At 36.0% G+C, this 19722-nt stretch overlaps 1 protein-coding gene across 2 annotated transcripts in view; it reads right to left on the reverse strand.

The window, feature by feature from the left end:
- LOC121372745 (protein TALPID3-like) overlaps nucleotides 1-19722 on the reverse strand; it is a 115000-nt gene that overhangs the window by 44227 nt on the left and 51051 nt on the right. For both annotated transcript variants that reach the window (XM_041499231.1, XM_041499232.1), the window contains exon 9: nucleotides 548-641. In XM_041499231.1, the coding sequence (XP_041355165.1) occupies nucleotides 548-641 (94 nt within the window). The remainder of the gene's footprint in view (nucleotides 1-547; nucleotides 642-19722) is intronic.

Here is a 19722-nt window from a genome sequence, read left to right on the forward strand (position 1 = left end):
GCTTCTTACAAATATTAAGACAACCAAAAACACATTGACTATACAGACACTGATATTCTAAACAAAAAATATATTTAATATGTAAGTTTAATCGTAGAAATATTTTATTAGTCGGAAACATCTTACAATGCAGCAAACTCAGGAATGTCCCTTTAAGGCTTTTTCTGAACTGAGCCTACCGGTAATTCATAAAACTTCTGCAACTTTTAAGGTCTCACAGTGTAAAGCAAAAAGTCTTGTAAAGACAATATGATGTTGCTTAGAACAGCTAAAGAGAGTCTAAGAAAGTTTTGTGAATTAGGCCCCTGGTCACATCAGGGGTGGGGGTCACAGTATATGAAAGAAATAAAGAAATGTTTTATTTAATGACTACTGGTATGTTTTTATGTTACCCACCACCCACAAAATAAAATTTAATTTAATTTATACCATAACTGCATAGGGTGGGAGAGGGGCAATGCAGAAGACTTACCAAGCATAAAATTATAATTATGGGACCACCCCCACCCCCACTATTTTAGAACAGCCCTTATTGAGTGACACGAACCACAGTGACAAGATCATTCATTTGCTGATTGATGAACGACAGTTCTTCCTCTAGCCGCTTTGCCTGGTGGATTGGACTCACATCACGTCGGTTCCTGGAAAAAAAAAAAAAAAAAATGTTTTCATACACAAGTACTCTTCTACTGAGCTACAAAGCTAGGGGGCAGGATGCAGCCCAGTGGTAAAGTGCTCCCTCGATGTGCAGTCGGGTCTAGGAGCGATCCCTGTCTGTGGGTCCATCAAGTTATTTCTTGTTCCAATCAGAGTACCACAACTGATATATCAAAGGATGTGGTATGTGCTATACTGTCTGTGAGATGGTGCATATAACAGATCCCTTGCTACTATGATGATTAATAAATCAATGTGCTCTAGTGGTGTTGGTAAACAAAAAACCTTTTGTTTAATGACACTGCTAGAGTTCACTGACGGTTTTTTTTAAATCATCACCTATTGGATGTCAAACATTTGGTAATTCTGAAATAAAGTTTAAGGAAATGCATTACATTAGTAACAAGGTCTTTTATATACACTTTCCCATGGACAGGACAACACATATAATGACCTTTGATATACCAGTTATGGTGCACTGGTTGTTGAAAAGAAAAAAGAAAACATTTTTACATACAAGTGCTCTACTACTGAGCTACATCAAAGTTAGTCTGTTTTAACAACACCACTACAGCAAACTGAATAATTAATTATGAATATCAAGCATATGGCAATTCTGACACATAATCTAAAAGAAAACCTGTCTGAGAGAGAGAGAGAGAGAGAGAGAAAGAGAGAGAAAGAGAGAGAGAGAGAGAGAGAGAGAGAGAGAGAGAGAGAGAGAGAGAGAGAGAGAGAGAGACAGACAGACAAACAGACATACAGACACACCCAGAGAGAGAGAGAGAGAGAGAGAGAGAGAGAGAGAGAGAGAGAGAGAGAGAGAGAGAGAGAGAGCACAAACACACACCATAATAATTATAGTCATGTTCATGCAGTGCATGCTTAATGCAAGTATTTAATACACCAACAGCAATAAAAGCCTCAAACTCCTTATTGTCATGCAACTAATTTGCCTGTCGCATGTCAACTGCCATTAAATCAGAGGGAAAAAAATTCTGGAACTAATGCCGCCACTGAAATGAAGATATGGGTGCCTATACCACAGCTGCATTATGCATACTGGTAGTCACATGATCTATATAATATTGACGAAAGTCGGATTGATTCAGTGATATAAAAAACAAAAACAAAAGAAAAACATTTGATATCAAATACTTGATAGCAAAGGATTTCTTTTGGGGAAAACAATTTTGTTTTCTTTGTGAATAATATAAAGAAAAAATTAGTAAGATTTTGCAGATAGGGCAATTGATCACATCGGGTGGGGGTGGGGTGTCAGGAGACAATCATATAAACACAACAAGCAAATAAAATGTTATTTAAACTGTATGCTTGTTTTGTTTAATGACACCACTAGAGCACAGTAATTTTTTAGTCATCGGCTATTGGATGTCAAACATTTGGTAATTCAGTCTTCAGAGGAAACCCATTTGCAGCAAGGAATCTTTTACATGCACTTTCCCTTAGACATAACAGCACATACCAAAGCCTTTGATATACTTGTGGTTAACATGTTAAAAAATGACAGTGAACAAAGAATGTGGTCAGTATCACATATCTGTAATATAGAGTACTGGTTGGAATGGAAAATAACTTAGTGTGCCCCCACCCCCTGATGGAAATTGATCCTATGACTGTCAGCACCTCAGTCATACTCTTTACCACTGACATACATGTATTTCCCACAACTCCACTAAAACCCATTACCCTCTCTATCCCTATTCTTTGCATTGCACTCATTCAAATTCTCATCCTCCCTCACTCCCTCCCGCTGACCCACTCACCTTTTCACTCATCTACCTAAACTTCACTTAAACTCTCTCTCTCTCTACCTCAACTATTTCACTCTCAATCTCTCTGTCCAGTGTTTCTGCCAGAATTTTTTTTTTGGGCATGGTGTTATCGAATTGAATGCAACCACAATCATGATGGGCCTCCCCCAGAACAAAAAAAAATGGGTTAAGTTTAAGGTTAAGAAAATCATACAGTAATAAGAGTAATTAATTTTGTCAAAAGGTTATCTGCCAATTGTTTTGGGTATGGCACCATACCACATGCACTCTCTCACTCTCTCTGTCTCTCTGTCTGTCTCTGTCTTTCTCTGTCTTTCTCTCTCTCTCTGCATGTCTGTCTTTCTATCTATATTTGACACCCAATAGCCGATATGTATTTTTCTGCTGGGTTATCATTCATTCATTCATTCTATGTCTCAGTCTGTCTGTCTCTCCATTTCTTCATCTGTCTGTAATGCACAAGCACCATACGTGCTTACTACAACACTCCACCGATATCCACCATCCAATACTTATTACACTTGGCTCTGTGTAAGTCAGTAAAACATGCCTTCTTGGTGGAGCCGTGTAACAGCTGTCTCCATTAATAATTAACTGAACATTATTCTCATGCAAGCTGTGGCTATGTGATCATGACCATCACGGCCCTATCAGTCTGTTCAGTAATCATATGTTACTACGAATGTAAACATCATTACTGGAGACAAAATGACAGCTGCAAATACCCATTTTATACTGACTTACAAAAGAAACAGATTTCTATACTGACACAAAAAGAAACAAATTTTTATACTGACACAAACTAAAACATGTTTTTATACTGACACAAACTGAAACAAATTTTTATACTGAAACAAAAAGATTTTTTTTTATACTGAAACAAAAAGAAATATTTTTATACTGAAACAAAATGAAACAGTTTTTATACTGGCACAAAAAAGAAACAGATTTTTAAACTGACACAAAATTAAAGGTTTTATACTGACACAAAAATAAAGATTTATTACAAACATGAAAATATTTTTTTTATACAAACAGAAAACAAAAAAGATTTATATTGACACAAAAGATTTAAACTGATACATAAGAAAATGATTGTACTGACTGTTTTAAAGATACTAGTACTAACATGAAATCATAAAAATAAATGTCTTTAAATGTTAGCACATTAACACATTTTCTTTTTAAAATGCTGTTTGTTTTTATTACTTTAAAGTCATCTTACTATATCTGCATTTGTGCAAGTCCTTGAAAATTAAACTTTTCAGATCAAATAATTATAGGTACAGTATTTTATTATAACACCAGAGAAGAGACAAATTTAGTTTAAAACAAAATGCATTATGGGAAAACTATTTCCCCAAAACGAATCTCATCTCTCTAATTCATCCATCCATATATATCCGTTCATCCATCTATTCATCCATCCATCCATCCATCCATCCATCCAATACTGTTTTATGGATGAAGAAATGTAAAGGTAGTTTCATGAAATGTAAAGGTAGTTTTTCGTGAAATGTGAAATGTGGCACACGCAGACAAAAGGACAAGGACGAAAAGAGCTTTACAAAATTGTAAATAAATGTTGATGAAAGTGCCATTTTACTGACCTTATGATCTTTACTGACACAAAGCTCTTACAAATCACTGTGCCATTACTTGAAAAGGTCACCACACAGCAATGTTTGCTAATAATATATTTAAAGCTTGTGGAAAATTATCTGAACAGATCATCCAGTCCTGCTCAACTCCAATGTGTCTTACTATTGCTGCCTTGAAGCAAAACTTTTCCGAGCATGGCATTACTTTGGCTCAAACGTAATTGGAGTTTCAGCTTCCATTCAATGGGTAACATAGGCAATGATGGTGGTTACAGCTAGCTTAATCAATCTGCAAATGTCAAACAATTTGTAACTAGCTCAGAGCACAATGATTCCAGATGCTGTGATTATCAGAAAGTCTCTCACTGCAGAAAGCTGAACACAGGTTTTATTTTTTTATTATTATTATTTTTATTTTTATTTTATTTTTTTAATTAAAGATTGTTACACAGGAAAAATAGAGAACATTATACACATAATTAAAAAACAGAAAGATAAATGGCTAACTTTTAAATCTTAAAACCCCCAACATTAACAAAATTAATTATGGTGGAAAAAATGTTTTGTTTAACGACACCACTAGAGCACAGAGATTTATTAATCATTGGCTATTGGATATCAAACATTTGGTAATTTGACATATAGTCTTAGAGAGAAAACCACTACATTTTTCCATTAGTAGCAAGGGATCTTTTATATGCGCTATCCCACAGACAGGATAGCACATACCATGGCCTTTGATATACCAGTCGTAGTGTACTGGCTGGAACAAAAAATAGTCCAATGGGCTCACCAATAGGGATCGATCCCAGACCGACTGTGCATCAAGTGAGATCTTTGCCACTGGGCTACGTCTCGCCAGGAGATATTTTTGGCAATTTTCTTTACATATAGTACACAATAGTTTTAGTTTTGGTTTTACACAGTATACAAAGCTTGCATCACTGGTCAAAATCTACTTAAACAATATTGAGAAATCATCTGTGATCAAAACTTGCTAACTTGCAAAAACTAACCAAAACGTCTGAATTAATTTTGCTGCACAACTGGTGTAACAAAGGCCGTGGTATATACTATCCTGTCTGTGGGATGGTGCATATAAAAGATCCCTTGCTGCTAATCGAAAAGAGTAGCCCATGAAGTGGCGACAGCGAGTTTCCTCTCTCAATATCTGTGTGGTCTTTAACCAAATGTATTGAGTGTGTCGTTAAATAAAACATTTCCTTCCTTCTTCCTTAATTAATTTTGTTGAGTATATAAACCTTTTTCTCTTTTTTTAACATTCAGTATTAAAAGTTCATTTTTCTTTAAAAGTAAATGATGCATACAAACTTTGTAAATAAAAAAACCCCACCAAACAGACATACAACAAAACAAAATAACAATAACAAAAAAACACAACACACCACCCACTGACTTTTAACCTCATCAAACAACATTTTATTGATATCAGTTAAATGTCAGTTAGCATTTCTTTCGTTTTAGAAATCAATGTTCTATCTAGATCAGTTTATTATCTATCAAATGTACTCCAGTTATGCACCGAAATGTAATCTTGTTCTATTTCCAGGGCAGACCTAACCAATATAGGCCTCGTTAGCCCATAAATATATTCTTATCACGGCCTACAAGCAATTAATTTCTCCCGTTATTTACCACTGATGCTTCCTTGTTAACGGGTCACCATTCGGACCACACAAAAACAATGGAATTAAGGCCAGGCCGTGTAGTTTGGTCAGCTGTAATGTTATTCCAGGCACATTCGTGTGTGCTCGTGGTCATTAGTGTAGCCCAGCTGGACTTTCATGTCATGCTTTACATGACTTGAATATGTTACTTGAAAGTAGCCGTCATCACGGGGAACAATACGATGGCCACCACGCGGGGCTGTGTGCACTTCATATACCTTGAATTGTTCTCCACATTCTCTCTGCTGCTGCATAATGAGCAACACGCACTGCTGATCAAAGGTCTTCCAAGTAACAGTACTAAAGACTTTTGTAAATACATGTACTCTTCGCCTTTCATAGATTTATAGGGATTGGGAGGACTGGAACATTTCCTGCCATGAGCATCTTTCTGGGTGGTCTCGTAATGAAGATTTTTATTCATACCCACACTGATCAACTTGTAGAAATAACAGTGTGATCGTTTTTATCAAAATCGTCTTATCATATCAGTTTAAAATATACATATACAGCTGAAAGTTTGTTTTCTTTATATATAACATCTATAAAGAATATTGATTAATTAATATCACTGGCTACTGATGTCAATTAATATAAATATTTGATAATTCTGACACAGTTTTTAGCTACAAACCCCCCAAATGTTTAAGTTTTTCTGTTTAACTACACCACAAGAGCATATTGATTAATTAATCATTGGCTATTGGATGTTAAACATTTGGTTATTAGGTCAGTCTTCAAAGGAAGCCAAATTAATTTTCTATTAGCAACAAAGGATCTTTTATTAGCACTTTGCCACATACTTCAATAAACGAACTGTGAGGTATTGGTTGACATTAAAAAAAACTCAGTGGGTCTATGAAATATATATAGCTGTTAATATACCAAATGAAATACATGTTTTATGACAATTGCAAATGTTATAAAATTTAAACAAAATATGGAAATGTTTAAAATATAAAAAAACAAAGACATGAAGATCGATTAAAATTTTTAAAATCCCAAAGAAATTAAGACCGTTAATGTCTACAGCATATGGTGTACCAAGATTGTAACCTATCCAAATACAGTCCAGAGTTGTTTAACTTATAATACAAGAACCAGCAACTTCATAAAAAAAGCTATTAGAGTGGAAAATAGGATGAAATGGTACTTATAATAGAATTTCAAGCTTATAATCAAATGTATGTTTAAGCAAGCTATTCTGGGCACACACCTGAGCTATCTGGTCTATATCTCAATCAGAGGGGTTAACGGTTAGTTACTAGGGTTAGCGAGAGGTAAGTCAGTCATAAGTGTATAAGATGGGGGTGGGGGAGAGACAACTGCCCTCCCAGTCCTGAAGAAAATCATCAAAATTGGGTAAAAAAGATAGAACATTTGGACAAAATGAGCTGGTCTGAACATTTTTTACCATTTATTTACATCATTCTACCCACAATATTAGTTGTAATCCTTGTAAAAATGTGTGGCGATTTGTTTGCAACCCTATATACATGTAGCTGTTTGGCAGTAGTGCTAATAGTAATATGAAAGAAGGAAATGTTTTATTTAACGACGCACTCAGCACATTTTATTTATGGTTATATGGCATCGGATAGTAATATGAATAAATACTGTTATCCAGATTTGGGCACTTCTGTTTAATTCAGGCAAAAATCACTCTGCCCCCCCCCCCCCCCCCCCCTCCCCCTTACAAAAATAGGAGCCAGTACACCTATGAACTATGAAGTCAGTGAAGCGGTGAAATATAACATCTCTCATCTCTCCAGTAAAACTCACTCTTGATGGGAACTTGTACTGGGAAATGAATTAATACTATGATACCATAATCACATTGCCACTGAAACTGGTTATGTCAGGTGTTTGTTTTTTTAAAAAGGGGGCAGAGTGATAAAGAGAGAGTTGGAAGCAAATCAACACAGGTGGAATTATATCACTGAATCAACTGCACAACCTTGTAACTCAAGGTCCACCATTTCTATCATGAAGATAAATGTCTCAAATCCTAACAAACACGACTGCACATGATGAATTGAAAACAGCAAATTTTCTTTGATAATCCCACATGCCGGAGAATTTAAAGCACCACCTAACACGAGGTCTGGCTTGTCAATACCGTGTTAAGCACATGGCCTAATATCTCCCACAAGTGTGCCGTGAGTCTGACTGGAATACCAATAGGGGCATGGGTCAATATTTGGCAATAATCACTCCGGCCCTGTACGTCCCTAATAAGCAATTCACTGTCACATGCTGCTTAAAAATGGCACGATTTACGATATGTCAGATCATGCAAATTATCCAGTCATCTCATAAGATCTACTTTCAAACATCATTGCTATTCAAGTGGCTTCGGTCGCCAACAATTTTTCTTTCTTTATAGCCTCCTGAATCAACACTGTATTTTTATTTTTTTGAATATAAATCTCGGCTTTGATTCTAAGAAGAATATGTACGGTCATGAATGCGACTCGGCAGGAGTGTGGAAAAGGAAATTGTGGAGACCCGAGGAGACAAAATGTGTTAATGTAGAGGGTTTAATTGTGTGCATGAAATTCAACGCGGGGAAATCTCTGTCTGGCAATGTTTCCCCCATTTCACGCATTCACAGCCTGTATTACATAAAGGAACATGGAAAAAACAATCGGACTAATTTTTTTAACAACTCCCCTCCTCCCTTTACCCCTCCACTAACCTAAATACCCACCTAACACCCCATGCTTTACTTATCTAATTAGCTATAATATACTCTTCAAAAAAAGTAGGGGAACCTGAAATATTAATGTTAATATCAACTATTAGACCGAACATACGTTTTGACCACAGACATCCTAGTAAAGAACGTTCAGATCTGTTTATCAACACACCTAAACACATTCCATAGTTTGCATGTGCATCACACAGTTGCCCCGTACATGTGCGTGACTTGTAGTCATCAGAGACAACCTGCTACATTTTTTCTAATGCAGCAAGGCATCTTTTATATGCACTTTCCCACAGACAGGAAAGCACATACCATGGCCTTTGTCCAGTTGTAGTGCACTGGTTGGAACAAGAAAAAACCCAATCAGCTAAATGGATCCACCGAGGTGATTTGATCCTGCAACCCAAGCACCTTAAGCGAGCACTCAACTGACTGAGCTAAATCCCGCCTCGTCATGAAACATAAATTGTAGTCTATAGAGTAAAAACCCTGCATGTATTGTTATCACTGTTGGCACACTCCTGTCTTGAACATATTTCACAAGGTATTCACAAGTGTGCCAAACAAATGTGCTTGAAGCTTCAGTGGATGTAAATCTGTGTCAAATGACTGATTGGTTGATTGATGGCCCAGTGGTTAATCCATCAGATCTCAGAATTCAAATCCTTGTACAGACTGCAACCCAGAGTGCACAGTTTCTGTGGGTTGAAGTAAGGCCACTACATAAAGATACAGTAACCTTTAACCTCCAGATGTCTTGGATTAATAGTGAAATATGTCTGTCACCACCACCCCATTAACACTATATATTTGTATAATTCATCCATTAATCCAACATCCAAATTGGTTCACATTTGGCAATCATGCACTATTTTCATTTCATTACAATGATTCATTGAAAAATGAACAAGTCTGGACGAAGATCTTTTAAAAAAAAGAATAAAAAAGGAATGTTTTGTGACATTATCAATTAAGACATTTCTGGTACAATTTTAAAAACAAAAACACAGAAAAAAAGTTTGATTAATGACTTTTGACAGTTTTAATTAATATGGCTATCAGGTGTCTCAACCAAATGCAAATGAAAAAGTCTAGAATGAGAGAAGAAACCTGCCACTGTCACATATGGTAAGCTATTCATATACCAATAAACAGTCCGGCAAGGAGTCCTTTAGACACTCTCCCATACATGATAGTATATACCATGGTGTTTGATATACTAGTTAAGATAGTTGTGATGAACAATATAAAAGTGGAACTGTGGACATAGCCCAGTTATAAAGTGCTCGCCTGGTGTGCGGTCAGTCTAGGATCGATCCCTGTTGGTGGGCCTAATGAGCTATTTCTCATTCCAGCCAGTGCTCCACAACTGGTGTAACAAAGGCCATGGTATATACTGTCGTGTCCAGGGCTAGCTCTGGGATAGCAGAAAAGCTTGCCAAATTATCTACTTAACTTCAAAAATTGCAGAAACCCAGTTATTTTCTAACAAAATTTCATTTATTTCATGTAATTATTTCGCCAAATTAAAATAAAATTCGCCAATTGTTTTTGAAATTCGCAAGTGGCAAATTTGGCGAGTGCCAGAGCTAGCCCTGTTGTCTGTGGGATGCCACATATAAAGATCCTAGCTGCTAACCAAACAAAAGTAGTGGCATGGCAGCATCAGGTTTCCTTTCTTATTATTTGTGTAGTCCTTTACCACATGTCTGACGTCATATAATCGTAATTAAAATATGCTGTCTGTGTGTGTAGTTAAATAAAACATTCCTTCCTTTCTTCTTTGTTTGTGGAAAGGAAGGGAAAGTAAGTAAAGGACTATTTGTTTACTGGGTAATGCCATCTGAGCACATTTTTTCTCTACAGCAATTCGGCGTCTAACATACAATTATTTCAATATTTGGTCTACAGGGAAAGAAAGAAAACCTGCATGTGTCATAAAGGCTACTCTTACCGATAAGCAGCAAGAGCTCTTTTATATGCACTTTTCCCATAGAATAATACATACCACAGCCTTTGATGTATCAGACATGAGGGCACTGATTCGAAGGGACAACCCATGAAGCCACCGAGGGCACTCGATCTTGTCAACCACTGCACCTCAGGCAAGTGTGTTCTAATATTTCATTTCAGCTTATTTTCATGCTTATATCCAATTAAGGTTCAAGCACGCTGTCCTGGGCACACACCTTAGCTATCTGGGCTGTCTGTCCAGGACAGAGGGTTAATGGTTAGTTGTTAGTGGTTAGTGAGAGAGACACTGATGTAATAGGTTAACAGAGAGTACTACTGAGGGCAATTAGTCCTACCACTCATCGTATCAAGCGAGCACTCTACATCATGCCCCTATTTCAAAAACTCTTTACATCAACAGATGAGCAGAACATCATCGAACTTTGACATAACCTTATGATGGAAATGTTAGACAAGAATATCAAAACAATACTGACAAAATGTAAACGCACAATGCACACTGAAAGAGAGGAGCCTGTGAAAACATTTGGGAAGAGAAGAAATAAATGTTTGATATTGTTAACACATGTAGTTTATTATTCATACATGTTTAAACCACATCAGGGCATCATCCCCCCTCCTCCCCAGTTATTTGCCAGACCTGTATGATACCTAATCTACATGTATTTGCAATACAGTCATTGTTTTATTCAGTATCGTGATCACATGTTGATACAGAGGATTGAACCTTTGACCTATGACACATACTTCAAGCGAGTGCTCTACCACTGAACTACACGATATACATCTGACTCCCAGACCTGTATGATACCTAACTTATTTGCAATACAGTCATTGTTTCATCCAATGTCGTGATCATATGTTGATATAGTTAGTATAAAAAGGCTGTGGTAAGCTTTGCTGCTCAGAATCGTATAAAGTCTTGTAATCCGTGTGGATCATACAAGCAAATAAGTTAATGCAGGCAACGAGACAGGCATTAGGGCTGTTCTAAAACTGATGGAGGATTTGGAGGGGGAAGCGGACCATTGCTTTTCAGGGTTTCTGCCAGAGGGTAAAATGGGTATGGCACCATATTCAAAAACGTTTGCAGATTTATTGTTTTTTTATGTTAATCTTTTGAGAAAATTAATTACTCTTATCATTACTGTATGATTTTTATAACCCTAACCGTAAACGTAACCCATTTTCTTTCTGGGGGAGACCCTGGTTGCATTCAATTCCATAGCGCCATACCCAAAAATTTCTTTCTGGCATAAATACTGCTTTTACATATACCTACCACATACAAAAATAAAATTTTATTTTAAACATATTTATAAGCACATTTTAAACAATAAAGTTGCAATGAATCATACAAGCTAATAAATATTAATGCAGGTAGTGAGACAGGCATTAGGGTTGTTCTAAAACTTAACACATGAAGGGAGGGTTCAGGGAGGGGGAGTCAGTCATTTCTTTTATATACCCACCTACAAAAATACATTTTTATTTTAACCATGTATTGAATTCATAGACACAACAAAACAAAACAAAAATTAAATGTTACGGTAATAAGACTGGTATCAGAGCTGTTCTACAAGGGATTATTTGAAGGGTGGACTGGGGGGGGGGGGACCTATTTCTTTTATATACCCACCTACAAAATAACATTTTATTTCAACTATATATGCATAGAGGGATAAAATATTAATAATGCTGCCTCTCATCCGCTACTGTGATCTATTTCTGTTTTAATGTTCTGTTTAACGACACCAATGGATCACCTTGATTAATTAATCACTGGCTATTGAATGTCAAACATTTGGTATACTTAAAAGAAACCTGTCAATTTTTTTTCATTAGTATCAAGGGATCATTTATATGCACATTCCCAGAGATAGTACACAATAGATATGATATCCTAATGTTTGCAGTAGCTCAAACTGGATGAAACATCTACAACTTTCCTTTATTTTCAAACATGTATGAAATTATTGGAAAATATGATCCAGTTTGATAGAGATACTAGAAACATTAGGAGTTTTGGAAACACATGACTAAACAGAAACACATTTTATGATGATTTAATTTATTAGCTCTATAATGTAATTTTGTAATTTTAACAGTTAAACATATTAAGATAGTTAAAAAAAAAAATATATATATATTTCATAGAAGCATGAACATTTATTGCTTATTTAGTATATATATTTTGTAATTTTAACAGTTAAAAGAGTTATATATACTCACGGAAAAAAGTTCCTGTGCATCATTAAAATTTCAGTAGGACTTATATTTTTAAAATTGTGATTTACATAGATGTACTATTTATCTGTTAAAAGTACGGTGATCCTCTCCTGCCTTCTGAACCTGAAGTACTGTCTACACAATGTTTGGTGCGCCGTTGGTGATGATGTAACAGAACAACATACTGATGTACAGTCATGGTCGTACTTTGTTATCACCTAATAGTTGCATTCAGTTCTTCCACTGATTGGCCTTAACTTAGAGATGCATTAGGATGTTAAACGTATCATTTCCAAATGATTCCATATGTGCACCCGCTTAATACTGACGATTTGCTGACGTGGCGTCACGTGTCGACTCCCTAAACATGGAAGATCCCTAGTACCCCTAAACTGTCGAGAACATCTCCGCAGATATTGCATAGTGTTCTGATAAACACCAATTAATACCAAAATTACTAGCAACAGCATTTGTGCCGTTCTAACCTCAATCATACTCATCATTCGAAGGAGTCCATTTTCTGGGAGGCATGGCATCACACTGACGACGATCAGATACCAACAAAAATATTTTTCTGAGTGATGAGAAATCCATACAATAGTTTTAAAGTCCAATGATAAGAAAAATGACGTCAAACAGGAGCACGTGACCAGGAATGCTAGTAATGCAACGTGTGATCACAAAGTATGAATAGATCATTCAATTGACAGGACACCGCTGGAATATCGACGGGAGTGTTTACACGTTCAGTTTTCAAGTAAATTATATTCTATATGCATTCATTTGGTGCACAGGAACTTTTTACCGCGAGTATATATATATATATATATATGTATGTATGTATGTATGTATGTATATATGTGTGTGTATATATATATATATATATGTATGTATGGATGTATGATATGTATGTATGTATGTATGTATATGTGTATGTGTATATATATATATATATATATACACACACACACATATATATACATATACATACATACATACACACACATACATATACATACATACATACATACATATACAATACATACAATACATACATACAATACATACATACATACATACATACATACATACATACATACATACATATATATACATACATACGCTGGAAACATATTAAGATAGTTAAAAAAAATTGAAAAATATTTGATAGAAGCATGAACATTTATTGCTTATTCAATATTATATATTCTCAATAAACTTTGTACCAATTTTTTTTCTTCTCAAATTTGAAAATGACTCTTTGTGAAATCAATTTAATACAGTGTTTGGTATGGACGAAGGCGCTTTCTGCACACACATGCTAGCCATGGAGATTAACACCCGAGACGGCTAATCCTGCCCAAATGTCGTTTGGCATGCACTTCACGATCACTTGCCGAGGCAATTGAAGGACGAGATACTGCAATGAGATCAAATTTCGTATTTTTCTGTGCACGATGGCACAGCACTTCATGACAGGAATGCAAATGACTGTCGTTATTTGTACAAGCCGGCTTCATTGCAGGCAACACAAAACACATGCAGTCGAGAAATCTAAAGGAAAATCGTCTCACAAAAGAGTATTTCTTCTTGCATTACAATGTGCTTGGAGGGTGCTGCACCAATGTCAGGTCTTGTTTTAAAATTATCTTTATTGCCTTCACAAGGAAAATCATCACCATTTTTATGTTCCATTTGTCTTCCCTAATTTTGTTTCTGGTGACATTATGTTATAAATCTAATTTAGAAGTGAAGTACCAGTCATGCATTTTAAATTCCAGGCCTGACCTTAAAAATAATAGTATATATCATAACCTAACTGATCGGTAAAAATAGCCCTGACTACTTCTGATAAAATATTTCTTCTTCCATACCCACACACTCTTTTAAATATAATTTAAAAACAGCAAATATTGTCAGTCAAGGCATACACGGACAGACATGATAACACAAGATGAATAAAGGAAGAAAATGTTTTATTTAACGATGCACTCAACACATTATTTACGGTTATACGGCGTCAGACATATGGTTATGGACAGATATTGAGAGAGGAAACCCGCTGTCACCACTTCATTGGCTACTCTTTTCCATTAGCAACAAGGGATCTTTTTATATGCACCATCCCACAGACAGGATAGTACATACCACAGCCTTTGTTACACCTTTGGCTGAAACGAGAAATAGTCCAATGGGGCCACTGATGGGAATCGACCCTAGACCGATAGCGCATCAGGTGAGTGCTGTACCACTGAGCTACGTCCCGCCCCTGATCACACAAGAAGTTACAATGACAAGCTTTCTTAACTGTATACAAGCTTGATTGTGAGCTGTTAAACAAACAGGGACGGGAAGTAGACCAGTGATAAAGCACTTGCTTGATGCGTGGTCAGTCTGGGATCAAACCCCGTCAGTAGGCCCATTGGGATATTTCTCATTCCAGCCAATGCAATATGACTGGTATATCAAAGGCCATGGTATGTGCTATCCTGTCTGTGAGATGGTGCATATAAAAGATCCCTTGCTATCAATGGAAAAATATAGCCGGTTTCCCCTCTAAGACTATATTTCAAAAGTACCAAATGTTTGACACCCAATAGCCAATGATTAACAAATCAATGTGCTCTAGTGGTGTTGTTAAACAAAACAAACTTTAACATTGAAACTAAATCTGGATGGGAGATGGTACTGGGATATAAACTCAGTATCTACCAGCTGTAAGTTCAATCATGAAAATATGCCGCAGAAGCAATGCTTTTAGAATTACACAGGAGCTGAATCATGATTAACCAAACATTACATTCCTTTCTTTTAATATACCATAGACTAGGCTTCAGTAGGAAAGTTTGTATCATTAGGAAAAAATAGTAATTATGAGATACTCGATAAGTAATACTAATTAATTTGATTACATACCACAGAAAGGCAATTTTAAGCCTGTAGCCAGTACCTTTCAATTTATGCCTTGCAATCAATAACATGGGATGCTTGTCCCAATAAATAAAACAAAAAGAAACAAAAACCACTAACAACTAATAATTAACCTACATGTACTGTCCTGAACAGATAGTCCGATGTCTGAAGAATGTACCCAGGACAGCATGCTTGAACCGTAACTGGATATTATTAAGGATTTTCTATAATTTCTTTTACATTCATCGCGATATAATTAAATTTCTGTTACATTCATTACAATATAACGTCATCCCATTGGTCCAGCCATAGCAATGGGAGTTTGTTCATTTCTCGATGAATGGGAAAATTACGTCGTCAGGGAACGTCATGTTATATTGGTGATTTGTCTTACTAAGTTATTGTTTTAACAAATAAATAATTCAAAATAAAATTTGGACTTTTAATGTTATTATTAGTAAGTATGTTTCAATTTTAATTATAAGAATGTCTGTTATTTTTTTTTACGTATATCTGGGTATGAAAAAAATAAAATTCATCTGCAAACTGTGTGAATCTGTAAAGTCGTTCTCACATAAGATGATTTTTTTTTTTCATACCCCGATGAACGTAAAAGAAATAACAGACAATCCGTAAATGAAGAAAAATCTAAACCCCCCCCCCCCCCCCCCCTTAAAAAATCTGCAAATCATTTGAATTGGCAGTTATTTTTACGTTCATTGAGAAATTAACAAACTCGCATTGCTCAAACTGCATTAATGGGATGTGGCTTTAAATTGTAATGAATATAATGGAAATTTAATTATTACCATATATATGTAATCATGAACACGTTAAGATGAAAACAAATGAAGAAACCCCCTAGCAACTTGTTTGATTTTTTAACTTCAATAAATGATCTACAACCATGGTGTAATCTGTATTTGGGTAAGCTAGCGCATGTAAAAGATGCCTTGCTGCTAATATGTATGTGTAGCCTAATTTCTTTTCTATATGCCATTTTTCACGTGCGCATGATTTTGGGGCTGTGCAGGTGCTGAATGCCGAAAATGGATGACTAAAAATTGATTCTGTTGTTATCAGTAGCAGTATTTCCATATGAGTGATGTGGTGTGCATCTGTTTTCCTCATTTCATGACACATCACATCAATAAACAGTGCACGTGGAAAACAGCACTTACATTCTCTTCAAAGTGATAAAATTAGCAAACATTCCTTTCCTATTTTAATGGTGTTAACCCAGTCACGTGTGCAGGAATTTATGCAGGGCGGAGTTTAGACCGTGGCAAGCAAAGTTTGGGGGGGGGGGGAGGGGGGTGTCGAGACATGCTGCCATGGAAAATACATTTAAAAAATAGAAAAATTTGTGTGCTGACCCCCCAAAACAACCCAGCACACTGCTGATAAAGAGAATTTTATTAAGGTTGCAACCGTACTTGTATTTTTGCATTAACAAAAATATTTTCAATCTGCAATGGTGAGATGGTACCTTCAACAATGCATGTACTAATAGTAAAGAAAAACAGTGTACTGGGTAACCCTGGTTTATTTTCATCCAGACATCTACCTGTTAACCAACTGTGGTATCTTTAGCTGAATAGAAGGCTGTGCAGCCCATGTAAGCTATATTTGCCCTGGTTTGCCGACTGTGACTTGCCCCGAAATCACACCTGGGATCTGTGATAGCCTTGCGTGACCAGCCTTCCAATGCCAGCTGAATGACATACCTGCACACAATTAATCAAATATTGCAGGCAAACCTCAGGATCAGCGGTGAAACGTAGCAAGACCATTTGTACAGTCCACAACACATACACACATGTACAAATCTTCATTAATGGATGCTCATTTCAGCTGATGTAATGTAATGTAAAAAGCATTAAGTGTAATGTGATGTAAAAACCCCAACCAAAAACATAAATATATTCAAATAAATAAATAAATAATGAATAAATGCATGAATGAAAGAATGAATGAATGAATGAGTGAATGAATGAATGCTTAATGACACCCCTGCACAGAAACATGTAATAAATTCAATACAAATTAATCAGTATTAAAACATCCTACAATTGTTAATGTGTTTCACTAGAAACTTTTAGTCCCAATTAAAGAAAAGGAATGTTTGGTAACTCTGACACGTAGTCTTCAGAGAAAACCTGCTACATGTTTCCATTCATATTCAGTATTAGCAGCAAGGTGTCTTTTATATGCATTTTCCCACAGACAGGACCGCACATACCAGGTCCTTTGATATACATGTACTAGTCGGGATGGGGAAAAACCCAATGGCTCTACTGCCAGGGTTCGATCCTATGGCCCAAGCAATGCAGGTAAATCCTACCCCTATGTACATTATTTAAAACTTTTTTTAATTGCTCCTCTTTCTAGTGTTAAAATGGATAATGATTTTATTTTATAGCCAAAGGATATCAGTAAGAAAAATAATAGTGATGGTCTTCTATATGGTTAAATAATTAAAATATACTCATGACTTCAGTTTTAATATGCAATAATGTTATTACATTTTTCAAAGAAGGAAAGAAAAAAAATGCTTTATTTAATAATGCATTCCACATATTTCAATTATGGATATATACAGCATCTGACATATGGTTAAGGACCACACAGATAATTAGAGAGGAAACCTGCTGACATCATGCCAGGGGCTATTCTTTTTTATTAGCAGCAAAGGCTATATTTATTATTACAACTCCAGCATCTATTTTGTTTTTATTCCCAATTCTGTGGGTTAGTGGGTTAGTACATCAAACAGGACAATCTTAAACCGATTCCCATTTCTGTGGGTTAGTGGGTTAGTACATCCAACAGGACAATCTTAAACCGATTCCCATTTCTGTGGGTTAGTGGGTTAGCAAATCAAACAGGACAATCTTAAACCGATTCCCATTTCTGTGGGTTAGTACATAAAACAGGACAATCTTAAACTGATTCCCATTTCTGTGGGTTAGTGGGTTAGAACACCAAACAGGACAATCTTAAACCGATTCCCATTTCTGTCAATTATTCTCGAACAACAAGCTGTGCCTAATCACGAATCTAGGAAGGTCTATGAAAAACCAAGGATCCTGGTAATCATTTTCTCTCAGCTGAAGGTAAACGAGAACCGAGGCCTGTCTTATCTCCCACAGATCAGTGTATTGGTCTAATCAACAATCTATCAAAGTATTATTGTTCCCAAAGTCGTGGTGTGCACTCGGCGACATGTGACTGGACGTGACTGTTCCTAAGAAACTGAAATATTGACACGAAAGAACAACATGTTCTCGATCCGGCTGCTGCCGAAATGCCGTCTTGTGGCACGGTTCGAGCGCAAGAGTGATCAGCGAATGTTGCGAACGGTACACAATGCGAGCCGCTACTCTCGGTTGTAAGATGTCCGTCACCCAGCGTAAACAGATCTGGCCTGGCCTCATCTCAGGGGTTTACTGAGGTAAAGATTCAACATGCAGGTTGTGATAATCCCGTTTAAACCGGAAATACCTGCAGCACCTGAGAAGAGGGGCCAGTTGATCTGTTTAGACCTGCCAAACTGATAAATTGGCACATGCATGATATTTTTTTTTTTTTTTTTTTTTTTTTAACCAGTCATCCTAAAAAAAAATAAAGCCTAGTTTCCTGTAAGGGCTGTTCCAGAGCTGATAGCTGAGGGAGGTGGGAGGTAACCATAAGTTTATAACTATTTGGTTTCTATATATAAATGGTTGAAATAAAAATTTATTTTGTTTTTAGTGGGTAACCTCCCCAAAATTGTCTCCCACCTTTTTCATATACCTGGTAATCAATTATAGAATAGCCCAAAAATAATCAACTCAAATTTCCTTCATTTTTTTTTTTTTTTTTAACAAAATATTATATTTATCCTATAGCTTACCCATGATATCCATGTCATAAACCCATGTGATAATTTAGTGTATTAACCTGGTTAATAATGGTATGCAAATTTTCAAGGTCTCTAGGTAATGTGTTGGTATGGATGGGTCATTTGCTTACAAGCCAACAAGACCTGTATATCTCAGCATAACATTTTCGAAGATTTAGTTAACATGTGTGACGTCAAAGCAATTTGTGCTAATCGTGATGACGTCATATTACCGATGGCAGCGACTTAATTAGTATTGTGATTTACTAAAAAT

Source organism: Gigantopelta aegis, chromosome 4 (genome assembly GCF_016097555.1).
Source record: "Gigantopelta aegis isolate Gae_Host chromosome 4, Gae_host_genome, whole genome shotgun sequence".
NCBI classification, from domain to species: domain Eukaryota; kingdom Metazoa; phylum Mollusca; class Gastropoda; order Neomphalida; family Peltospiridae; genus Gigantopelta; species Gigantopelta aegis.